Below are 25522 nucleotides of genomic sequence, written 5' to 3' on the forward strand. Positions count from 1 at the left end.
CCGTTGATCTTTTTTCACCAGGCCCATATAAAATGAGCAGCCCACAGTGAAAACCTAGCATCCTCCGAGACACCCGCGCTCCCTTCCCTTGTCGGCGCCTGCGCCTGCGCTCGCTGGCCACGGAAGGGCGGCGGCGGACTCGTCTCCTCCCTCCACCCCCAATCAACTCTCGCGTCCCCTCCACCTCCCCTATAGCAGGCGCAGCGGGATGGCCAAGAAGCCCGCCGGAGACGCGGAGGCGGAAGAGCGGCGGCGCCTGCGCTCGCTGGCCGCGGAACAGCGGCGGCTGGCCGGCCCTGGAGTAGCACGCGAGGGATCAGCGGTCGAAGCTCTGCCACCGAGCCCTCCTCCGCTATCCTCGGTGACCCTTGGTCGTTGCCTCCAAGCTCTCCTATTAGGCTACCATGGCGGCCTACAGTGGCAGGAGATGTCACGTCTGCAGGTGTCTAGGGTCTGCTCTTCATCCTCCTCCTGCTCCTCCTCTCTCTCTCTCTCTCTCTCTCTCTCTCTGAATCATATATGTTTGAGCAGATTATATGCACATATGCATTCAAGGTGTTTGACAAAATTCCAAGAAGATTCCTGTTATATTTTGTTTCATTGTCTTCTGATTCTTGGTTGAATTGAGATACACAATCAAAACTGAGTTGTTTGGTCAACAAATTTATGTTTTGGTTAGCACTTCTATACACCTATATTGTGCCTATAGAAAGGTAAACAAGTTTAGTTTCTTATTCGGTTCCATAATTTTGCTCGCGTATGGTATAGTCATATCTTGCGGTGAACCTTCTCATCAAGTGGGTATTGTTGTTGCAGACGTTGCGCTAATTTCGTCATATTTCTGTGCAGGCTGTAACATGGACAATAGATGCAGTACTAAATACAATCAACGGCTATCTTGTGTTGGATTTCTTCTCATCAGAGCTATGAGGTCCATTTTATGGATATGTTCTCTGTGTGGCAGCACTTCAAGGCCTAATATGTAGCATGCTACATCAATGCATGGTAAATACTCCATTTTGCCTATTTTTCTTGTCTGTACATTAGAGAGAACTTCATACATTTTATTGCTTCGTTGGTAGATTCCTTTTGGGTGAAAACAAAATGATATTTCATATTGTCAAAGTTCTGGATCAAAAACTCTAAGCTACACATTTTAGATTTATCATTTGCTGATCGTGCAGGTATGAGAGAACCGGGATGCAAATGCTACATGCAGCTTCTGTACCAAGCTTGAAGAAATTCAGAAATTAAGGAAGCATAAAAAATTCAAGATCTTTTACATCAGAATGTTGCTGCATGGTATACCCTTTGCCTTTTCATCACTATCAATTCTAATGAAACTTATATTTTGTATTGTCTTCAACTTTGATTTAACTAATCTTTAGAAAATTCCATATCCAAATGACGTGTTAAGCCCACAGTTTAAAACCTTAAAAACTGTAGTGATACTTATGACGCTCATGCTCTTATCAGTGCCCAGTTTCTTATTGTGTAATTTGGTGCTTTTTAGTTTTGTATAGATTGGTAATGCGCAGCAGCTGCAAGAGGTTACAATTGTAGGTAATCACTTCTACTACTACTATGTGAAGAAGATCAATTATACATGTTCAATGTTGTACCTGCAAGGGAGGTCATCGAATTTTGATTAATCCCATTTAGAACTGCAGATTACTCTGTTGGAAATACGCGCCCTCATGACCCCTTCAGCGTGGCATTATCACTCCATGTCACCATGTCGTATGCACAGGTAACCGACTCAATCTTGTGGCCTACTCCTCCTTGCATCAGTAGTCTTCAAGCCTGTCATAGATTAGAGTGGTGGATTTGCAGATTTTCATTGGAGACTAGCCAATGAAGATTGATTGTCGTTTCTTGGATTTCTTGTGATTTGAGGCATTATTCCCATTGATTGGTACTTTCCCCAAACTATTTCAGTATGATGCAGTCTTGATGTGCTCAGATGACTATTTCCTTGTATTTTGTGTGTGTTGGACTTGCTGTAGTGATGCATATAGTTCTCTGGATCCACAGTACTCTTCTTTGCCTATGTTGGATTTGATGCAGTTGCTAATTTTGCCAAGAAAGCTAAAAGACCACTGTTAAATTCAATATTTCCCCATACTATCACCTTTAGGTATTTTTTGTCACCATAATTCATTTTCTTCGATGAATTTCGAAAATTTTCTCAAAATTTTCAGTAGATGTTTTCTCCTTTGTCACCATAATCCATTTGATTCTTAGAATTTTGAAGTGTTCAGCAATTCTCATTAAATATTATTCTTTTTTATCTTAATGTTTCATTTTCTTCTTACACTTTAATGATCTTCCTTTTGGTTATCATAACCCGTTCTAAGTATTCTTTTGACTCATGCAAAAAAATTCGTTACTGATAATGAAACGAAATTTTCTAGAGGTAGCCTTCTGGTATGTGTCATACTATATACATTTTTGTGTGCCTGGTGATTTCTGGAATGGTACCATATACATTGCTTGGTGAAGATGCTCCCTTGGCTGAGGCTTTTGCTGCTAAGAGGTTGAGATTTGTTACTGTGTTGAGCATTGGAGCTGTTGCTGATCTTACTACAACACTTCTTGTTGGTCTGTATGTTCAGGTAACCTCTAATGTTATTATCTAGCACTAATAGTTTCTTCTAAGTCATGTTGTTTAGGTGTATGTTCCTGTCATGGAGTTCATATGGTCTCCGTGTTCTCTGCTTTCTTCATTATGTGTTTATTTGCTTAGGTTAGTACCATTTTTATTCTGGCAATTTCATTAAAAAAGTTTAGTGCTTTCCCCCTGTGGCGGTACGGTACCTTCATAGCCCTTTTTAACTAACAATCATTGTGACTAAGGGCAACTGATAATGACATAGCATAAGGTGAATTGATCACCAAAACAGCTCACCTCTTCCAGGTTTAGGATGCACACCAAAACAACTGAACTTAGATTGCTATTTTATTTTCTGTCCAGTCCGTTCATTTTTCATGATGCTTTATAAAGTTAAACATGGATTTTTGGTTCCTTCTATTTTACAAGCTATACCAATGTCACTTCATTTTATTATAATACATGCTACTCGATCTTGCAGTTCCCGAAGTCCTCATCTGCCAGAAGCACAACTATCTGGTTGACTGGTCCTCTTTGCTTCTTCCACCCTTGCCGCCAGAGGACGCCACCCATCAGCACAGAGCGTTTTGGCTCAGGTGATGTTCTTTACATTTATTCTATTTCTCTCTTTCATGATTCCTTTCTTCTCCTCTTTCTATTTCTGATTTTTTCTCTTTTCGTCTTGAGTTCTTTGTTCTCTTCTCTTTCAAATTTTGGTTTTATGTCATTGGTTTCCATATGGGGCCCATCAACATTTGAATTTGTTGAAATTTTCAGAGGCTATTTTGAGCAGTGCTGCCAGAAGATGCAGATCAGGAAGGAAGCAGAGCAACCAGGCGCGAGTAATGGTATCATCAGGGCTGCCTCATAGGTGATCCTGATGACCTGATCAAAGTCTTATCAAGGCGTATTTAATTCTTCCACCGTAATTTGTTTTTGCTACCAATTTTAAGATACTAAACTATGGAAAGTTACTGATGTTTCTTTTGCAGGTTGATTTAAAAAGGGTACAGTATCCAGAAAAGAGGATTTTTTAGCTTGAAAAGACTATTCCACTGCACCATCGCTGGTCAATTATTACACTACATACCTCGCATGGAAAATTGTCACGTTGCTGGATTTTGCTTCAAAAGCTCATTGAACGAAATAATAGCAATCAAGAACACGTACGTGAGCTGCTAGCTCTTAAATTGTTCAATATTCCAGTTTTGCTACCAAGTTCTGCTCGCCCTAGCTAGAAGTGTAGCTATTGAATGCTTAGAAGCTTTGTTGAACGTTGTTTTTCATAGAGGTGAATCTCCGCTGTAACTTGCTTGCTGACGACACCATCAAGGCCATGGCGAAGACGGACTGAGTAGGCGACATGTACCTTCTGCCGCCTCCTGAATTCTCCTGAATTCTGACCCAATAAAATATCAGAAGCTATATAATGCGCTAGAGATCGTAACACAGTGTGTACATATTACTATATGGAGAGGTTGAAATGCATATTTTCTTCGTGGCAGAATAGCGAGTAATAAGGATTGTACGCTACATGATTTATAATTCAGTACAATCGGAATAAGCAATTCGAAAGATGCATTTCAAAATTCGAAATAGAAATTTACATAATGGTTTCCTGCACACAAGTTTACTTTAGCTTTCATTATTAATTGCTTATGTCATATTACTCATCTTTGTACTTTGTTGTTGTTCAAACAAGTGTGAAACTCCAATCTGAATCTGAACTCTGTATTTACACTTGAAGTATCCGTTAATCCTTTAAAATCTCGCTAAACTTTGCTCCTTTTGTTAGTTCTGCCGTGTAACTTGGACTCTGTTATTTGTGATTTATGAAGATCAATATGCCTATATATTCATCATATTATTACTTTTTAGCGCCTTCTCTTAATTTTACTGTCATCTGCTGTTTCAGGTGCTGCTTCATCAGGCCAATTCTTCCGCGCAAGACGCGGAGGCCTTCATCGAGCTTCGCGGAAACCTTCGCAGGTCAGATTCTGTTCATCGCTTGCTTGCTTATCATCCTCGAAACATTCCTGGCGCACCGCTAAATATAGTCCAGCAATGTAGCAACCAATTTCAACTCACACTCTTGAACACTTATCTAAGCATTTCCAGAAACTAGAAACAAAAGTAAGCTGCAGGTAAATATTCAATTGCATCATAGTAACATCATAGCACTGATTTGTACCGATTTGTACCGATTTAATATATCCGAAGTCTGCGTCCTACAAAACTATATAGCTGATAAAAGCATATGGTATACAAGTCAGCATGCTGCTGGACAATACTTAACTCATCTTCTTTTATCTTTTACTTCAATCCATTTCAATCATAAACTTCTTAACATGTGTTCTGTAGTTCTTAGAGTACTTATTCATATACATACTCCTAACTTCATGTTGCTCTACCTTCTTTCGCCGTTCTACTTCATGATCAAATAATATTTGTATGTCTATAACAACTTCCATGGAGACTGTAAAGATTCCAACAGATGAGCTTCTGGAAGCCATGCTAAAGAAGCTGGGTCTTCCATGTCCCAGGTACGACAACAAGCACGCTGGCGGAGGATGCTTTGAAGTAACCCTGACATACTACCCTCCTTGGCATTATCTGCAATCTTTGATTCCTCCGCACTCAGTTAGTACCTTTCCAGTGAAGTCCTTGGCTTTACTTAATTCGACATGATTTTTATTTGGTTTGGTTGCAAGTATCTCACTATATTTTGTTTTGTGATTTTGTCCAACACATATTTTGCCTGACAATGGTCGTTTTCTCTCAAAGTCAACCATTGTTCTTTTCTTTTCAGTTATCTCTTTACTGTTTGTTATTGTGAAACAAAGATTGGATGTGTGTCTATTCTTTTATGCTGCCTGCATTTTTGGAAAACAAATTTTATGGTTTGGTAAGTGTTTGCAAACAACTTAGGTTGCCGGAGTACTGTGCAAGTCCATGAGAGTTTAGGAGGACTAATGAACAAAACTGGATTTGTTTTGTGCTTGCAGAAATAGAGGTCTGCGGGGTGGTTATCGAGGATGGCGAGTTCATGTGCAAGTGGATATTTGTGTTGAGCGGGACCAGGAAGGCCAAGTGCATCTTTGTTGCTGAGCACATCAAGGAATCTGTATATCAGTCAGCTAATATTCAGCCTCCATATACATACCAGCGCTGCATTAGCCTTCTGTGCATTCATCGTCGAACAGCATACAAACATTTATCTTCTTTCCCCAGGAGAAAAAGGGCACCTTTCAGCGCTCTAGGTTTCTGTTGAAGGTGCTACATCTGCTGCGGGGTGATTACTTGTCAAAGATGGCAACTACATCGGTGGACCAAACTGCACATTCTTTAGTTATGGTGAATGCAACTATCTAACCATTTCAAGGATGTGTTAAAAGCAGGCTCAGTTTATGCTATAGAATTCTTCATGGATAAAGGAGATTATGACCTAGCCAAAAATAGCTTGCCACCGTTTTATGATACATTAATGCTAACTTTAATATACTCTTTTATCCTAATATAAGACCTAGATATAAGAAAATTATTGGTGTCCTGCATTTTTTAGTGTTTTATAAAATAAAAACTGATGTGAAGTCATGGGATCGATCATGAGATCGTGCGCCAAGGAGTGCACTTGTGATGAGCTGCATCTATATTGTGTTGGTTACCTTTGGTGCCGTATTTCTTTGCATATAACTTCTACCCCACCCACAAAACTAAAAAAAGACTTCTACCCCTACTGTGTGCACTATTTATCGCTATATGTTATGTTTCAAACTGGCTCACGAGTAGCTACTCATATTTTCATGTTTCCTTTGCATCTGTATGCAAACTAACTTTTGTTTGCATGCCTTTGGTTCTATCGTAAAATTTACATGATATTTTCTGATCCGCGTGGCTATGTCATATTTTTTGTTAGTTAGTAAGCTTGCGTGAGTTAACAAATATCTAAAATTACCTCTCAGGGTCTGTCTACAGATCATTTAAACTTTGTTCTTTTGGTGCGCTTGAAAATAAACCAGTACAAAATGTATAACGATTTTTTGAACTTATTTCTATCGTTGTTTTATAAAATGTAAATCAACGCAAATTTCACGGGGTCGTGCGCCAAGGCGCACATCTAAATCTAGTAGGCCCACAACCAGCCACCCACACTCGCGGCAAGTGGCCTGAGAACACACCGGCCAATTACGGAACGGCCGCCACCTACACCTGCGATGACCCACCGCTCACGCGCACCGTCAAAACGCTGGGAATTAAGGCAGCGATTGCAACAGTTAGATAACTAGTTGATTCCTCGCACGTTGCCGCGAGCATTGGAGATGATTTTCATAAACGCCAAAGCATGAATAGAATATGAATATAATGCTCATTTGTATAACATTGATGCAGGACATTAGTGCAATATATTAAGAGATGCAAAATGTGTGTTGGAGTTATTCATTTCCTGGAAAATATTTAGAGTAAGGTCCAATTTAATCAAGAAATATGGATGAGAAAAATCTGAGTACGTAAATCTATACAAATCTGAGTCACTTATTTCCGAACCGAGAGAGTACATTTTTATAAGAACTGATCAGTGATCATGGTACCTCAACCCTACATGCAAAGAGCCGATTAAGCAATGCAACCACCAACACTATACGATAGAAATTATAGCTCTTGGTGGTGTAACACAACGAACATCTTCATATTGTACCATAGCAAATTGAATATATGGTAATTAAGCTGGCCAACGTGGGCGTGGATGATTTAAAAACAACGATGTGGCACATGCCGAAGAGTGGCTTCGTGGTATTTTATCAGTACGTACTGAAACTTCAAGGTAGTACGATGGAGATTCATTTTTAGCACATATTCACTCCAATAAATCTAGACCTACGGACTACTGTGGCTACGGAAAGTTTACGGACAAACGTGGACTCAATTGAGTGGCTGAACTTGCTTAATAATCGGGAGCAGTTTCTGTTTCAGCCCAACGTGATGTGCCACGTTTGAGTCTGTAAGATTATTTTGTAAAACTTCTCCGTATGTGTAGCGTTACTCTATTCACTCTGAGGCAGAGTGCATGTCCTCCGAGCTGCAGCTACGGCAACAATGGACTGGGAAGAGATGCGGGAGGATGCGCGTCGGCAACGCGCAGCGTGCAGGTAATCCCACTATGAAGGAACCTTGCTGACATGTGACACTGACACCTCGCTGTACAATTCGCTGCTGTTAAGAGCTGTGACCCTGAATCAACTTAATCTTAATCAAAAGAAGCTTGGAAGAATATAAAAGGAAGCCAAACAGCAGCCTGACCAGCGCCTCACTTTGTTGCTCAACCATCGCCTGCCCTCTGCGCGCAACTTGTCAGACGGCACGAACGCATCCGGCGAAGAGCACGATGGCGAGAACCGAACGGCAGCCCACGCCGAAGGCAGAGAAGAGCATGGCAGCGACAAGCGGGGAGCCCGTAGCGACCGTGCGACCAGGCGTTGGGCGGCGAAGAGTGGCGGCGGCGACCTGTAGTATTGGTGGATCGTGCACACTTCAATGTCATCGTTGCTTGAGAGCAAGGCGCCTGCAGAGGTGCTAGCACAGTAGCGGTAGTGCAGATGAAAAGTTGCAGGGAGGGGAGTTTATGTAATTCCATGGCAGCCTTACAGCTTCTACGTTTCCAGAAAAATGAAAAGAAGTGGGTTGTCAATGCGGCGATAGTGGGGACTGGGGAGATAAAGCGGTTGCGTCGTCGTTTGGTTTCATGCCCCATGATAATGAAAATAGACTGCACCGCTAGATAGTTAAAACGTGACCATGCAAAAAATCCAGTGCGTCTATAATTGATCAAACAGCTCAGGCAAATTGAGGTGACGTGGCTTACCGTGAAAACAGCTTGCAAACATTAAATGCAGAAAGTGGGGATCAACTTTATAGATACTAGATAACACCCCGCGCGTTGCTGCGGAAATGAAGCCAAATAATATAAATTATTTTGAATAAACTATTTGGTTAAAGCATAGTCATTGAAAAGTCGGCAACAAATGTGTCAAACACAATCTATTTGTAATAGACTACTATACTAAATAGAAAGAGTGTTGGGTATACTGTTTAAACTTACAAATAAGCGATGACAGTAGTCAGCCAGCGAGAATAAAGCATCATTGCTATTGTAAAGTAATACACATAAATTGCTGGTATGATTTAGTTCTTATAAGGTATCAAGCTCCATGCAATTGGTATATCCAACAATCTCTTCTACAAAGGCAAGAACAACACAATGTAGTTTACCTTCCATTAATACAATACACATCACCCAATACTTGAAATTTTATTTGATACAAAAGTAGATGAATTACATGCAACCAGTTTGCATGTAACAGTAAATTTCTCCTGTCCCGGAATAAAACAGAATCACACAGATTCAGATCACTAACGTGGGGATATACAATTTTACACGCTTATGGTAGTAGAGAAATCATCATGTGCCAACATCGATATTGTTTCTGCAAATGGTTTCTGAAATGCAGACCGGGACACATCCTGTATGTTTCTTAATAAGAAACTTGACATCGTTACACGTAAGATAGTCAATAAGAACTTGGAAAGGGTTAAGCAGCCAAACTATGGCAGAACTGAGGATTCCTGTAAGGGGACAACAAAGGAGCTAATGTGAGGGAACACTGATAAATCTTCAATTCAAGAAAAATTATGACATGTGAAAGATTAAATTGCCTGATATAAAAAACAATTTCGATTAGATTTGTAAGCGCCATCTGTCGAATACCTACAGTGCAGAAGGACGATCAGTAATCATATGACATGAATGAGTCACAACACAGAAAGAAAGGAGAAACTAAATATTGGATCGCACAACATACAGAAGAAAGAAAAGTGTGAAACGCACATCTGTAAGCTGGTACCGTTTTGGAGCCTTGCAGGGTGCTATCCCATTTCCCTTGATACTTAGCTGAACCAAACAGAGGACCAAACACCCATCAGGCGTGGGGAGAGATGACAGAACTTCAATTTTGTCTATTCAAAGCGGTGGTTTCCCAAAGACAGAAATCTGCTGAATCTGTAAAATCTCGAATAGAGGAGGACGGATACGGAGCAGCTCTCGAGCAAGAGGCGAGCAGGAGGTGTGGAGAGGATGGAAACGGAGCAAGTGCAGAATTTATATTGGAGAGCCACCCTCCATTAATTAGTGCTGCAGCTCTTAGACGTGGAAGATGAAGGAGATGGGAACATCATCAGTTTCTTCCGCACCAGAGAAACGGGATCTGGTGGTGTAGAAGATGAATAGGGGGATGGAAATTAATAATTGGTAAAGTAATTTTAGAGTTAGAGAAGAGCGTGGCTGCGTTTGGTGATAACTCCTCCATGTGGGGAATATGAAACGAACAGACACGGACTGAACGGCACGCCCAATTTTTTTTAATGGCGTCAGAAGATGACATGGCATCAGCTATAAGACGTGGACCAATTAGAGATATGCTGATGTGGGTAGCCTGCATGTTAAGAGAAATAAGGTAGTGGGGGATTCCTATTTAGAGATAGAAGATTATAGATTTAGGAGGGTCAATTTTTTTTTTTTGAGCTTATTAGGAGGGTTAATTAATGCTGTACCATTCATAATGGGCTACTTCTATTTTCTAGCACCGGGCTAGAATAGGCCCTGAGAAAACAGCGAGGAGTAGCCCAATTACGCCCGCACAAGCCAATCCTTCCGAAACCCTAGCCCATCAGTCTCAGCTATATAACCTCAAAGGTTCCCTCCTGGTTTCAGCATTCTCTTTCCCTGGCGCCGCCGCCGCAACTCAGCCTGTGAACCCGATCTGTCTCTTATTTTCGTAACCAAGATCTACAAATTTTATCCTTCTCCGTTAGGGTATGCTTGATTTCTGCTCGTCGTTTGCTTTTCTCCTGTCGTTCTTTCCCTAGAAGTTTGTGGCTGCTGTGATGCTATGGTAAAGGGATTTTCTGAGGGAAGGAACTTCGTTTTCTTCCTCCTGATTGATAGAAACCAATGGATCCTTCTGAGCCCGCCACTGAAGTTTACTACAGTTTTCTTTCTTGGTCTTTGCTTTTCCCTTCTACCTTGTCCAGCGCAGGTTGATGTGAGGATAAACCTTTTCAGAAACTTACTGTTGTGTTGACCAAAATACAGACTACAATTATCTGATCAACCATGAAACTTTTGCTCTGAAGATTTTCTTGATTTTCGTTTGCCTTAATTATTTGTGAATTTTTGCCGTGCACAACAAGCCGATGCTCTGGACCGAGGTAGGAAGGAAGCATGGTACTGTGCACGGAGAGCACCGGTACCGGTGGTCTGCATATGTCTGCTCGCCTTGATGCCTTCGGGCCTTGATCTCGCGGGCCTGGATTTGACCAACATTTATCTCCAGTTTGATAGTTAATACGTTTTGTTTCTTCAGAAACAATTTAGCCTGTGACGCTGAATGAAAAAGTAGAACAAATTTAGCCAATTTGCAGAGCAAAGGGGCCTGAAAAAGTGGCGAATCTTTGCATTGAAGGTTGGCCATAACAAATGCAGTTCTCCGTGCCGCTCAGATTTTCTCTGCTGTGACGGCCTCGAACAATCTGCTACATCTCCATCACGTAGTTGCTTACTGGATTTTCTTGTACCATCTATTGTCTGATTCTAAATCTTTGATAACGATTATTTTGCCTGTATGACGCTTATTCTAAGGCTGTTTGTCATAAAAAATGAAGAATTTAGCCAATTTGCAGAGCAAAGGGGCCTGTTTAAGTGGCGAATCTTTGCATTGAAGGTTGGTGATATCAACTGCAGTTCTCCGTGCCGCTCAGAATTTTCAATGCTGTGACGGCCTCGAACAATCTGCTACATCTTCATTTCGGAGAAGCTCACTGTACTTTCGTGTACTATCTATTGTCTGATGCTAAATCTTTGATACTGATTATCTTGCTTGTCTGATCTTTTATCAAAGTCTGTTGTTACAACAAGGAACAATTGCAGTTCTCCGTGCTACTCAGATTTTTCCCCGTTATAAATTTCTTGAACAATATGTCACCTTTACTTGATCGAGAAATGCATTTGTGTGAATAATTATTTTTCCTCAAGAACTACATGTCCATTACTTTCTGAACTGTGTTAATCTTGTTTTCAAATGTAATGGAAACAGTGTGCAGCTAATATGCTTTAATGACATTGCACGAATAAACATTTCAATTTGCATGAAATCCTTTCGGCTTTGCGTTGGTATTATCTATTGAGAATTAAAAATAGTCACCAGCTCGCCTTAATCGGCCGCGCCAGTTAATTTATCTGGTTAATCAGATTTACCATTGGTCCACTGCAATGCGTTGTTCAACAGAGTAATACATCTTAACAGAGTTAGCCTTGACAAGAAAATCGTACAGAAGTTGACACTTCGAAGGAAAAATCTTGAATAACTTCCATGTACATGAAAACAGTTAATTTAATGCTCGTAAGCAATTCAACATGATACTAATTTATGGCTTATAACTGCAAAGTGTTGAAAATGGAAATAATAAAATAGGAAGAATTGGTTGTACTTAGGACCGAAATATCCACCTATTTCAATCCAGAAAGAGACTATCCAAACTTCGTTATTTTAGTTATTTGGACGAAACCAAATGTAATTTATGACTTCACTGAACAAATGCCCAAATTATATGTCACACGGATATCCCAAATCAAGAACATGGCCTTTGGGTTGAAGGCGCAATGCGCTAGCGCATTCTCATACCGTGGCAATAATTATGTTGTTAGGCACCCGGGAGTTGCCATAGATCCTTGTTGAAGAAACTGGGTGTCAACGGAGCGGCTAGCAGGGTCTTTTGCTGGGCAAGTGAAGCCGCCGTCTTCTTCTCCTGCTCCACCACCTTTCGCTCCGCCGTCTACAATTTGCGATGCAGATAGTCTTTCTGCCACCTTTTAATGGTCTAGCTGTTCAGCTTTGTCTTTGCTGCTGGTGCCTTCCATGGCGAAGGGTGCCTTCGGCCCCTTCGTTACTGTCTCCTTGATCGGTGGCTTGATAGCCGATTGCTGGGCCACCTTTTTGGCGCGTGTTGATGCCATGGCTGGGAAAGAGTAGCGGCGACGGGGGGAGAGAGCAGCGGCGGCGGAAGGGTGTGAAATGTTTTGATGGGGGAGAGAAATGTGCAGCTGGCGAAGGTAAGTGGTAGGAGGGCGTGATGTGGTGGGAAATTGGTTAAATTTCAATGGGTCAATGATAATTAGCACTAATATAATTCTATTAATACTCCAACTCATCATACTGTCACACCTAATCAATCTGGATGAGACAATTTCAAAAAGCTCTCCTGTTGTTGTTATTTTTGAAATTAAACTTAAACCATTTAGAATTTCTTTAAAAAATCAACACGAAAAAATTGCGCCTAATCAATATCTTTTCAACAAAATTTCATTTGGAATCTGGTGCGTCCGGAGCGTCTCCCGTGGGGCGGGAACTGGTTTGAGGTGCCACACAACATATTGGACCGCGCCGGGCGGAAGGGGTGTTTAGGGCACTCTACTGGGGCCGAAAAATATCCAATGTGCCCAAATACTTTGGAGAATGTGACTGGAGATGCTCTTAGTTCTTTCTACGCAGCATCAAACTCATCTACTGGGAGCCTCTACACCTTTTAAAAATCTTCAAATGTTTCTTGGCTGCTCTAAATGTTCCTAAGATATTCCTTAGCTTTCTTCAGGACATGGCACTTGCCAACACGATGCAAAGCATTGGGAAAAACTGCAGCCACTGCCATGAGCTAGCAATTATTTGGAACATAATGTACCAAAATCAAAAGCATGAATTATGCGCACAAAAAAGGAGCACACAAACTGGCATGTAGGTATATACTTTCAGCATCCATGACTGGAAATACCAGAGGGAAACCTACCACGAACAACCAAAAAAAAGAAGAAAGTAAAAACAGTAGCCGAGGACACACAGTGTGCAGGTCGTCCTTGTAGACGAATTCGCATGTTCAGCAACAAAGTTGCTCGCCCACCAGCCCTTTGACCTTGAGATTCACCACCTCCATCCTGTGCTCTTGCCTTCGACCTGGTCAGCGAGCTCCTCGTGGGCAACACTGTCGCAGCCATGGTGACGTCCGAAGCGGTAGAGTCCAGGTATGGAAAAGATCAGGGCCTCCTTCTGGGAGGAACTTTGGTAGGGGAAGGGACTGGGGCAAGTGGAATCTAAAGGTATATATGATGCCCCCCATAGGGGGCCTCACAGAGATTAGCTGCTCGTAGCCGTTGGATCTTCTCCATCTGGCAATCTTGTCCGTCCATTTTTTCACTGGTGGAGTAGTCCAGGACGAGGCCCTCGTGCGAACCCGTTTTTTATCCACGGGTCGATGAAGCCCGCTCGGCCCGGCGTTGGCGCGTCGTGCCCTAGCCGTCTCTCCCCAATCGCCGCGCACTCCCTCTCTCCAATCCCTGCTCTGCTCGTTGCCTTCTCCTCCCCCAATCCGCCAATCGTGGATAGCTGGTGTTCCTCACCCCGAAGCTCCATCTCCCGCCGCCTCCTCCTTCCCTGCTCCCGCTCCCGCTACCCATCTTCTATCCGACGAGCCGTCGCCGGTCTCCTCTCCGGCGGGCGCCATCAGCCGCGTCTTCCCACTCCGGGTGCGGCAGCAGTCGTACGACAGCAGGACCTCCTCATGGTATGACGAGGCAGCGATGTGCAGAGGACCTTATCTCCTCCGATTTGTGGGCACAGCACCCCAGCGTTGCAGCCCCACTCCAGCCGCCGCCTCGCCCTCCTCCCCTAAGGTTTCTGAGGCGCTTCTGCCCTCCTCCCCTTCATCCTGCTCAGCAAAGGAGGGAGGAAGTGCAGCAAGAACGCGGGAGGGACGAGGTCCGGCGGTGCGGCACCTCGGGGAGCTCGTCCACCACCGTATCTCCTCTGATTTGTGGGCGCAGCAGCCCAACGTTGCAGCCCCACTCGAGCCGCCACCTCGCCCTCCTCCCCTAGGCTGAATACAAGGTTTGTTAGGCGATGCTGCCCTCCTCCCCTTCATCCTGCTTGGTGATCAAAAGGATTAGCACATGTTTGGAAGTAACGCCAATGATGCCAGGAGCGGACGAGTTATCTCTGTGTGTGCTTACACTGATAATTTGATTAATCTCGGTTTTGATCGGTATGTAATTGATCATCCCTTTCTTATTTCTCACCACTCATGATGTGCAGGTTTGTCGTACGGATATATGAAACATGTAGATACACTATGGAAATCATGGAAGGTGATGCTCACGTGCTTTTGCCTTCTATATCTGAGGATCTTTTGCTTATTATTTTTAAGTTTCCATTGATGTTAGCTCTATCTACAAAGGAATGGTTGTAATGCCTTAATTGTACTTTGTTCTCTTATATATTTATCTGTGAAATAGGTTATGTGTGGAAATTTGTTTGATACGTAAATATGGTAAACTTATAGTTAGTTGTTCAGATCAAAATAGTGTCCCCAATGCATAAGCTATTTTTTCCGAGTACATAAAGTTTTATTTTGCTTCAGTTTGGTGTAAAACAAATGATCAGTTGTGCGTATGAAAATACATATGTCTTTCGAGCAATTAATCATCTTATTATGAGAATTGATGTTTTCTAAAACGAAGTATGCATCTTATTTGTCCCTTATAAGGACCAGAAGCGTGCTTATTTTAATTTCCCTCATAGTGTATATTTAAGTTTTTGCCATACGACTGATTCTTCCTTTGCTATGTTCAGGGTAAGAACTAAAGAGAAGAGTCTCCGTGTTGTTGAGGATATCAGAATTGGTCCCCTAGATTTTGTATTATTAAGATAAAGAGAAGGATCTGAAGCTACAACCCCTTCTAACATTTTATTGTCTGTAGGACATGGTGCACTCTCTTGGTTTAAATAGATAATTATCCAGTTTTAAAACTTAATTGTACTGCTCCTTGGTCGTACGGATTCATTGGCACCTTTGCTTTGTGCAGTTCTAATTTCAGTATACATATTTATTTGTCGGTTCTGCTTTTCGATGTTCAGATTTAGGTTTGGCTTTCATCTACCTTGAGACCGGCCATGACACCTGGTTTGCTGACCAATAGCATGGGGGCTACATGTCGAGGATCTGATTATATGAAATTTTGCTTATCAGGTTGGCATTCAATTTTATAAACTATAATTCTGTCTGAACAGCTTTTCAGTGGCTTTCTTAATAGTCTATTTGTATTCAGTTTGTAATGTTCAGTAAAAACTAAAAAGTATAGCTTCGTTTGGCACTGGCACATACAATCTTGCATTAGTTTGTACACTATTTTCATTTCTACTCTATTGGGTGTGAAATTTGGCCATGCTACTACTGATTTCAGTATACATATTTTTCAAGTTGCAAGTTGCAGAAACTATAAAACCATTCAATCGGTGGGAGCGGATAGACCTGCGATCATATATAACATTATAATCATGTGAAGTTCTTAGTTTTGTGAAGAAACATAATTCTCTTAGATGATCAATGACAATACTTATGATGCTCCGGCTAATTGAAACTAGAGTGCATATTTGCAGCTCTTTGTTTTTTTTTGTAAACCTGCTGTTGTGCCCTGTTGTTGTTCATGAAAGAATGCATATACTTCAGAAATCTGACCAAATTAGTGCAGTTTTTTTGACAGGATGTTATTTTTAATCTGCTAAATGGTTCAACAGTTGAGAAATCCGATGCTTTGATAAGAGAGAGAGAGGGTACACAAATTGTTGCAGGCCGAGGCAGTGCCTGACACCGGTAAAATTTGCTTCTTTCCATGTACTACTCATGAAGGGAGCATAGGTTTCTCATACTGGAAGTTGCAGAAAAAATTCAGGTACATTCATATTCTGTTTGGTGAATATAGAGGAAAAGTATGTCAAGGCTTTAGTATTTAGGGAGAAACACTGTTCGTGTGTGGACCATGTGCTCTACGTGTTTGTTGTTATGTGTGAGGGGTGCTGATCCTATTGTGCTTGGTCGGGGTGTGATGTCTGTTGATTTGCTTCCTATGTGTAATGCATAGGTATGCAAATCTGGCTAGGTTCAGACTTAATGGTGTGGTTGAAGTGAATTTCTGGACTATGTACACTCAACGTAATTTTTCTGTCTTGGATTTTAGTAGGTGGTGTAGATATAGAAAAAATTATGTCGATACTCTCCTCCTCCTGATTCATATCAATAGCCATTCTACTATAATACTATTTGTATGTTCCTGAAGTACGTGCTTTCTTTTTGATTTATTGTGGCGATGAAACTCAGACATAGAGATATTGTTCAGGCTCTTCTCAAAAATCACTCGTAGTCAGGAACTTGTTTATAATGTTTAAAACAGCATCGACTACAGTTATATTCCTTTCAGATAGCTATAATTATAATTGAATTATACACCTTTGCAACAGGTTATGAATTAGGGCAGATGTTTAATCATTAAACAGAAGATTCTGCTAAAGTAGGTACATTATTTACGCCAGCCAATGCATCATTTATGCACTTCTTGTTTGTGCAGATGGTTGGAATGCAGGAACAGGTGTGTAACTTGATCTTCAATTTGTGCAAATGTGTTATTTTCCTTTTAGATTTTCGTCTGAAAAATCATTGAGCTGAATGACAAGCATGTAGCATATGTGACAGATTATTTTCAGAGCCATACACTCTTCCACGTGTTCAGCTGGTTGATACAGTCGTATGCCATTTTTTCTTTATAATAATTAAAATTGCTGCCTCATTCTCAAACTTCTCTTTGTTCAGGCACTTAAAGAAGCCATTGAGGTCTTTTACAGTAAGGGTGTCTCTGTCAGTTCGAGTGATGAGTTACTCGCCACCTTCTATGACAATATTTTGAAGATAGGCTTCGGTGAAAAGGTTAGTGTGATGGAATTGTGTCTGTTCTGATGTGCTTATTTCTGCATTTGAAACACTATAATGGTGTTTATTTAAGATACTTAACTTGATAAGAAAAGGATCCGGTTGGGCCAGTGAAAGATTAGACCTATGGTAGCAATAGAGTATGTCTTGATTTGTCATTTCCTTGTGGATATCATAGTGTAATAAGCTCTGGTATACAGCTTTTGTTTAGTGATATTTATTTTCACTACCAATATATATTCTTTGGTGCTATCACCATCAACCTATTTACAACACTTGTCTTATATATTCTTGCTATTTTTTAATGCAATGAAGTAATGCCAACTACATTTTATCAATTCTGATCTCATAACACAAGCTTGACACTTAATGATGCATTAAGATATTGTTCGCACTACAAAAATTGTTACTATTATGGGAATTGAAAATGGAATAAATATATTGAACCTGTGTTTTCTGCTCTTAGATAATTAACACTTCCACCTTCATGTTATACCCAGATGTTTTATACCTTAATTTTTTCTCATCAGTTTTCACAACTTAATATAGGAGCAGGTTCTCATAATGTAAGAGACTATAGAGAGAACATAAGAATGAATATTAAAACCGTTGACTTGAACAAGTCACTCCTAGCAGCTAGAAAGATCTAAGTGTTGGCATATGGGACCATTAGCAAGGTGTCTGAACAAATGCAATAATGAATATGCACAATGTGAAATATCACTCTATTTCGAAATAATAATTACTGGTACCGAATGTCTCAAATATTGGATCTCAGTATTTTAGGAGAATAGATGATATTTTACACCGGGTGACACAGTTTATGCCATAAGTGTATCAAAAACAAAGAATGGTAGAAATTAACCGAGCTAGCAGAATCTTGATAATAGGCAGTAAGCACATTTTCTCCCTTTGATCTTTTGTTTTTCTATCAGTGAATTAGTCGCAAACTCCCAGGAATAATTTGTTATCGTGTTTTAAGAGATGTTCGTGCAGACTTGTACATCAATTAATGCAAGGTAGAAACCTTTTGGTACCACTGATATAGCAAAGTACATAAGATATAATCCCTAACAAATAGTAAGGCTAAGCAGCCCAGGGCACTTAATGTTCAAATCAACACTCTTAACAGATGAACATAGAAACAGTAGCATATATACATGTCCGCTAGCTGGAATACACTTCAAAATACGAACAAGGCCTGATGAAGCATTTCACTGTGCATTCTTCGTGAATACCTCTAGCTTTAGCAATCGCATGTTGTCTTGCTACTCTTGCACTTCAGGTCCAATACATGTGTTATAGGCGTGTCTCACTGGAACAACATATGTTATTTGTGCCGCGTACACAATTATAACTGAAGTTGTCAGTCCAGACAACACAACACAACACTACTATAGTCATTGATATCCGGTGATAAACCTGGATGGTAGCCATCCGTGTCAAACATACAAAATAGGCTTAGCAAATCTTCAACAAATGTTGGAGTATATAACTCAGTTGGAAGAGCTCCGCTTTTGATTTTGGGTGAGGAGGAGATAGTATATAACACGAAGGTTAACTATAGCAGTGACCGGATGACATCAGTATGGTTTCTTTTCCCTGTTCTTGCAACATCAAGCATCTGATCCAAAACCAACAAGTATGATCTAGGATTACTTACAACAACGTGTCTGCATAATTTACGGTAACCAAGCCAAGAGCACTTTGAGAGAACCTTAATTAGATGGCCAAGAATTTGATTCTCCTTATTTCTGTGTGGCTGACCTCTAAATTTGTTATCGAGAAGAGAACATAGCTGTAGCAGAAGGCCATGAATTGAATTGAATGTAGAAGACTTTGCATGCCGAGGTAAATTTTCATTTCCCGTCTTAGCTGATACAGGAGGATCCAGTATATCAATAACATCATATTGCAGTCGCTCATTAGATATCAAACCAATCAGGGCCCTTGCTGCAAGGACACGCACCCGATAGTTACTCTAGGGAGCACATTTCTGAATAAAGGGTAAATGTAAAAAAAATATTTAAAGGATCCTCACTTCCACGGCTTATAGGTGACGGCTTAAGCCTTGATAAAAGAATAATAGGGCACAAGCTGGGGTGTATGTATGGCTTTTGCAATACGTGGCTCCAAATTGCAAGAAACCCCATCAGCTAGGATTATTAACTTTATACTGGCAACTCCCGTGAGCGCAAGCTCCTCCTTGAATAGTAAAATTATTTAAAATGTTTGAAAAGTAAATGATAATCATTTCTTTTACAAAAACTATGTCCCTTCTTTTATCTGAATGGAAGGTTTCATGAAAGACATATATTGTGCCCTCGGAGAAAAAATAAAGATGGGTGCCCCGAAACTGCAATTTTGGAAACAGAAATATTTTTCAGTATAGGATAGAAAAGTTATCTTCACTAAAGTTTGCATGTACACACATGGGACATGTGTAATTTTTTTTAGATCATTTTGATATTAAGAACTTATTTCACTCAGGAGTGGGTGTACTAATTTTACATCATTCCAAACGAAACCTCAATTACGTATAATTACTTGATTTCAAAGCATACAATTATCTATCTTTAGGCATCAGAGGATACATAGACTGTGAGAAGGGGCAGCATGTGTGATCCCTCGCTCCGACAACCTAGGCCGTAGATGAGTTGTTCCAACTATTTGTTTCTTATAAACCATGTCAAGGTTCATCTTACTTTTAATCAACATTCTGATCTACTTGCATTTTCTGGTGTTTATCCTGAGACTAAAATGGTTATTCCAGGTTACTTGCACTGATAAATGGAGATTGCACTCCATTTTATGGTCTTCTTTTGTAAAGATTGAGCCAATATGCCATCTTCAAGTCAGGGTCATTCTTGAGAGTAATTATGTGAAGTTACAAAAAGTCGGTTCGGAAGAGTAGCCGCAGTGATAAAGGGTAGGACTTTCTGCAGCGGAAAATATGTTTATATCTATTTTTGGATAAGAGTGCACATGGTTAGTATTTTAGATATATACATTCACTAGCTACATTGATATCTCTGAAGTGGATGAAAATCCCAGATAAAACATGGGTGAAGGATCCTGATGTCATTGCTCTTGCAGATTTCATTAAATCAAATTTACCAACATCAAAATTATTCCTTTTATAGATGGTCCGACTTATGTAGATGTTGCTTTTGTTGTTCCTTGCTTGTTTATGTTGATCTTGACATTGTCATTGAGTGTTTTGCTACTATAATATATTCCTTTTTTTTGGAGTGAACTATAATATATTCCTTTTGTTTCCTTGGTTGTATATAAATGTTTCTACTTCATTTATAATTTCGTTTGCTTTATCCTTAGATCATCTGATCGATTCATTTTCTGAAACCGAAGAACAGTTTTCACCTATTTTTTTTAGCAATGGTATATAAAGTGTACATAGGCACAAATTTCACGGGATCGTGCGCCAAGGCGCACATCTAAATCTAGTTGGGGAGAAAAGGAAGAGGGTTGTGCATCGCACATTGTCCTAAACCACACCACCGCTACGGACACATGACCAAGCTATCCAAGAAGTCCACCGCTGAAGCATCAAAAGGAAAACAAATAAAGACGCCCATCTGTTGGCAGCTTGTAAACTTTGACGCTTCCAAAATTCTCAAAGGGCGAAACTGCACATGAGTTCTCCAGTGGCCATCTGATCACCATGAAGGTGTTGACCATGTTGGTAGATCTTCGTGCTAGCATTCCTGCCCAAAACTAAGGATCCTGAATTCCGTCTGGATGAGCCAGCATACTTGTAGCCGCAATGATTTGGTTTCCTCCATTATCCCAGCAATATGGCAAGCTCTGCTGTTTGTTATACAAACTTTCCGGTGCAGTGATCCCGTACGCTGCACTTCTGAATGAACCCATCGGGGTACCCTTTGAATTTATATGACGCTTGGGAAGGGGTCATCAACCATTTCTCATGCATAAGTTCTGTAAGACTACTGGTTAGACACGCATATCACCATAATGACACATGAGGGTACATGGTAATAACATGATCTTTAACTTCCAGAATAGTTTCTAAGACTACTCATAGTGGGAGTAACATAGGTAGTAACATCACACACTCCAAAGCATTTTGGTGACATGGCATGACAATAAATAAATAAAAAAGTGAGGTGGTAACTAGCTATGTTACCATAACATCACACTTCTCAATAAAAGATGAGTCTACAATCTAATAAATACAACATACATGATACCACATATATGTAACTATCCACTATGAAGGTAGTAACATAGAGTAGTAACATGCATCATGTTACTACTCTATGTTACTACAACATACATGATACCACATATATGTAACTATCCACTATGAAGGTTCTCTCTCTTTGGGACAAATTGCATGGAGCATGTTGCACCCATGAATGATATTCCTATAATTTTTTAGTGATCTAAAACAATACTCTTTTTGATGTATATTAGAAGTTACTGAGAACATCTCTAACTGGTCCCTTAAAATTTAGTCTCTTATTTGGTCGAGTAAACTCAGCTTTTTAAAGGACGGCAGTTTCTAGATGATCCCTTATATTTAATATCTTATAATATTTTTTTTTATCAATTCTTTTAGCCTTTGTCACATACATATAACTGCATTGATAATAGACATACATATAGTTCATCAAATCAAACAATTGAAATTAAAAAAGTATAAAGTTCATTCAAAAGTCACTACATCGATCAAGTTCACCCCGAAAGAGAAAATATTGATCAAGTTCACCCAAAAAACCCCAGATCGATTGCATTGCTCTTGAATGGATGGTGGCTGATAGAGCTTTGAGTGTGGTTGGATGGATTGGTCATAGTGTTGCTGTTGTAGTCCTTGATCCTACTCCATTTTTTTTTCCTTTAATTGATATGTGCCAACCTTTGCATCAGGTGACACATTCATCCCAGCTTGGCATAAATCGATGTCTTCTTGTGCGCCATGCTTTTGTGTCCTTGATGTTTTCGCGTTTCCTTGAGTGCCTTCTTCCTCGACCACCTCATCCTCTTCGTTGGGAACTACTTCTTCCTCGGTTGCCTCCTCCTCATCGGCCATCACCTCCTCCTCATTGGCGCCATAGTGGAGATCATCGAGGCCAAGCGTGTGAAGAGTCTAGTTTAGTCATGAAATCGTCCACCTCCAAGTCAACCTCACTACTATCAACGGAAAATAACATAAGCATTGTGAACCAACAATGCATCATTGGAGAGTAAAATCTCTTGTCACACTTGTAAAACAATTAGCCTCATAAATGGTTAGTAATTAACACCACAATCTACATAGGGTTTCACATATCATCTCAACTGCAAGTATGGCATGGACCTCACACACCCTCAACAAACCCTCGCATTGTCCTCGGCGTACGACTTGGGGAACCCTATTGCCCCAACCGCCAACCCCCTCCTTGACCTCCCCTTCCCCGCCACCATCAGAGGTGGTCTTCCAACGGTAGACATCACATGGTGGTGGCAGAACGGCCCTGCTCGTTTTCCCGGTTTTTAGCACTTCAGTCTCCATCCCCATCCGATCTGCCTCCACACTCACCGGATTGACCTGGCTCGGCCGACCAACATCCGAGATCACCGGCTCGACCAATTTGTTGCGTACGTGCTGCACGTAGGGGCAAGGTGGGTGCCCATGGATTCACGCCTGGTCTTCAAGGCGTCGGATCCAGTTTCTGGGAGCCAATCTTGCACCAAGAGGTCATCTTCGTCACATGCATCGGGTGGTATAGTACATGGCAGGAAGCTTTGCAGGGGCGGCACGACTTAGCTCCTCGACAAGATCTCCGCGCTGACAGGCTAGCTGTGGATCTACCATCATGGAGCTACTATTGTCAGCACTTTCTGGTGCGCCATGACATATTTAGCTGTGTTTATCATGGTGCTGGCAATCATGAGGAATGTCAAGTTGGTTGCATCGGTTGAACACTAGATCTTGATGGCTCAATTCAGTTCGTGATCAAAAGTGATGGTACAGGTGAGTTTGGAGGTGGTGAAGTCCTTGATCTGGATGATTCGTGTTTTGCAGCAGTCTCGGCAAGTGGGGCGGGGATTCGTTTTTGGTGGTGCTCTTGGGCACCAAGTATTGATTTCCGGGGTGATAACCCTAGGTTTGACATTTTTTCTGGTTGTACCTGTCAATGTTGGATCTCTTTTCTTCTCCGTGTGGAAGGCATCTGTTGGACTATATTCTAGGTGAAAACTAGATATTTAATCAGGTGACGACGGTGTTTGTGCAATGTTTCCTTCTTGCATGCGTCTTTATTGGAGCATGGTTTGGCCTTTGGTGGTGGTTGTTCCTGGTGCTTTGCTATTCGGTTCGGTATGGCATTTTTTTCTTCCTTTTTTTTATTGTTGTTGTTGTGTGCATCCTTGATGTCTCGACTAACTTTGGATGTCATATTGTTGCACAAGCTAGGTGTAATTGATGTATGTTTGATATTAATATATTTCTCTTATAAAAATATGACATATATAAACAATAAGATTTTTTAACGTGATATCATAGGCACTTTGCTGATGTGCGATGTCATTTAAGGAATAAAGATAGAGCTGTTGTATCTTTGCTAAAATATAACCCTTGCACGCCGTCATAGGAAATATTTTTTGGCTAGTGCAATCACACTCATACACTAGACTAAAAAAATAGTTAAATACAATATCGCTAACAAAGTACACCTAAGACTTAAGAGACAATGAATTTGGGTAGTTGTGTCTCTTATGTTGTAATTGCTCCTATAAAAAGGTTCTAAGAAACTCCCTATCGTCAAAGACCTTAGTATTATTTTTCAAACTAGGGAACGTAGGCTACCTAGCCCCGACCCTCTGCATGGTTCGATGCACACAACCTAATTTATTGCATAATTTTAAGTTTCAGAGGCTACATCTCACGGGTCACATGATGTACACAAAGATCAATTAGTGGAAGAATAGAAAAACAAATTCTGGAACTTTTTCGATACCTCTCCGTAACAATTCCGGTGTTCTCTCTTATTTCTGCAACGATCCCAAATCAATTCCTAAGCATCGAAAACCCTTAAGCGTGCCACCCTACAGTTTAGGAATGTGTATACATGATCTAGACATCTCTCCGATCAATGACCAACAACGGGATCTGGAAACCAAAAATTCTCCCTATTCTTTCCACGAAAAACCTTATAGATGGAACCTTAAACACCGAGTCCTATTCCCGTTGTCTCACGACACTTGGTTTGTCCGAGATCTGATCTTCGGTATTTCCATACCTAGTTCGATGACGTTACCGACAAAAAACATTTACTCGTTCCCGCGATATTACATTCTCGTGACCTAGTCAGATGCTTGCAACCTTCGTAGATGTAATATCGACGAGTGGGCCCAGAGTACATATCCATCACACGGATGGACAAATCCTTATCTTGATGCATACGCCTTAGCGTACCCTGTCGGAATACCTGATAGACACCTTTATGATCACCATGTTATGTTGTGACAGTTGATGCAGTCAAGGCAACCGTCGGTGATCCCGGTTAGATATGATCTCATAGTCTAAGGAGTGGGTTACTATGTTCTCTTACATATAACAATGTTGAACTTTGTGACTGAATCACATTGGAATACTTATTTTGGGTGTGTGTCCATCATATCATTCATCCAATGACATGACTCCATTGTTAATTGACATAAATGTCCATGATCATGAAACCTTGATCATCTGTTAATGAAAGGACGAGATGTTGCCTACAGGGGGGAGTGAATAGGCGTTTTTAAAACTCTTACGAATTTGGCTTGTAAGAATGTAGAATTAAACTAACGTTTATTTTACAAGCACAAACTTTAAATATGCTAGGCTCAACTAAGTGCAACAACAACAGTTAGAGCTAAGCAAGATAGGCACAAGATATATGTAGCACAAGTGATAGCAAGATATATGTACTTCAATAACGATGGCTATCACAAGGAAAGTAAGCTCGGGTATAGAAATAACCGAGGCACGCGGAGACGAAGATGTATTCCCGTGTTCCCTTCCTTTGCAAAAAAGTACGCCACGTTTGA

The 25522-nt window shown here is 40.8% G+C and overlaps 1 protein-coding gene, 1 long non-coding RNA gene and 5 other non-coding genes across 22 annotated transcripts; all 7 read left to right on the forward strand.

Annotated features, from left to right (window-relative positions):
- The first annotated feature begins 39 nt into the window (after window positions 1–39).
- On the forward strand, window positions 40–6217 carry LOC127316920 (uncharacterized). Of its 14 annotated transcripts, none has more exons than XR_007860719.2 (11): window positions 40–451; window positions 850–1005; window positions 1185–1302; window positions 1514–1563; window positions 1671–1750; window positions 2415–2746; window positions 3093–3207; window positions 3389–3482; window positions 3604–3777; window positions 4527–5191; window positions 5617–6217. XR_007860719.2 is itself a non-coding variant. In XM_051347408.2 (10 exons), the coding sequence occupies exons 3-9, from the start codon at window positions 1300–1302 to the stop codon at window positions 4660–4662; spliced, it is 519 nt and encodes a 172-aa protein (XP_051203368.1). In that variant the 5' UTR covers window positions 42–451; window positions 850–1005; window positions 1185–1299; the 3' UTR covers window positions 4663–5191; window positions 5617–6217. The 14 variants fall into 14 exon arrangements, 11 of the variants coding, with proteins under 11 accessions (XP_051203368.1, XP_071677136.1, XP_051203375.1 ...); XR_011746136.1 differs by having other exon boundaries at window positions 41–451; window positions 2415–2615; window positions 3389–3516; XR_007860723.2 differs by having other exon boundaries at window positions 42–451; window positions 2415–2601.
- A 4320-nt stretch (window positions 6218–10537) lies between these two features.
- Window positions 10538–10638, forward strand: LOC127328048 (small nucleolar RNA R41). The gene has a single exon (XR_007868955.1). It is a non-coding gene; the product is annotated as a small nucleolar RNA R41 (small nucleolar RNA).
- A 62-nt stretch (window positions 10639–10700) lies between these two features.
- On the forward strand, window positions 10701–10778 carry LOC127327974 (small nucleolar RNA Z155). Its single transcript, XR_007868890.1, has one exon. It is a non-coding gene; the product is annotated as a small nucleolar RNA Z155 (small nucleolar RNA).
- A 95-nt stretch (window positions 10779–10873) lies between these two features.
- On the forward strand, window positions 10874–10990 carry LOC127327993 (small nucleolar RNA snoR100). The gene has a single exon (XR_007868907.1). It is a non-coding gene; the product is annotated as a small nucleolar RNA snoR100 (small nucleolar RNA).
- Window positions 10991–11085: 95 nt separating this feature from the next.
- On the forward strand, window positions 11086–11204 carry LOC127327952 (small nucleolar RNA snoR86). Its single transcript, XR_007868868.1, has one exon. It is a non-coding gene; the product is annotated as a small nucleolar RNA snoR86 (small nucleolar RNA).
- A 139-nt stretch (window positions 11205–11343) lies between these two features.
- LOC127327953 (small nucleolar RNA snoR86) lies at window positions 11344–11463 on the forward strand. Its single transcript, XR_007868869.1, has one exon. It is a non-coding gene; the product is annotated as a small nucleolar RNA snoR86 (small nucleolar RNA).
- Window positions 11464–14000: 2537 nt separating this feature from the next.
- LOC139831725 (uncharacterized) lies at window positions 14001–20739 on the forward strand. Of its 3 annotated transcripts, none has more exons than XR_011746138.1 (7): window positions 14001–14598; window positions 14803–14855; window positions 15340–15736; window positions 16239–16439; window positions 17005–17132; window positions 17354–17467; window positions 20244–20739. It is a non-coding gene; the product is annotated as an uncharacterized lncRNA (long non-coding RNA). The 3 variants fall into 3 exon arrangements; XR_011746139.1 differs by lacking the exon at window positions 14001–14598 and adding an exon at window positions 14619–14708; XR_011746140.1 differs by lacking the exon at window positions 17005–17132.
- Window positions 20740–25522: the final 4783 nt, after the last annotated feature.

The sequence above is a fragment of the Lolium perenne genome, chromosome 1, assembly GCF_019359855.2.
Source record: "Lolium perenne isolate Kyuss_39 chromosome 1, Kyuss_2.0, whole genome shotgun sequence".
Lineage (NCBI taxonomy): Eukaryota > Viridiplantae > Streptophyta > Magnoliopsida > Poales > Poaceae > Lolium > Lolium perenne.

What these genes read in the sequence shown, in the direction of transcription:
- LOC127316920 (XM_071821023.1), top strand. Translation starts at nt 2,430, where the DNA reads ATGTGTCATACTATATACATTTTTGTGTGCCTGGTGATTTCTGGAATG. An exon ending in TTGTTGGTCTGTATGTTCAG is followed by an intron (nt 2,616 to 3,092) that starts GTAACCTCTAAT and finishes TCGATCTTGCAG; the next exon opens with TTCCCGAAGTCCTCATCTGC. An exon ending in TCATCAGGGCTGCCTCATAG is followed by an intron (nt 3,483 to 4,526) that starts GTGATCCTGATG and finishes CTGCTGTTTCAG; the next exon opens with GTGCTGCTTCATCAGGCCAA.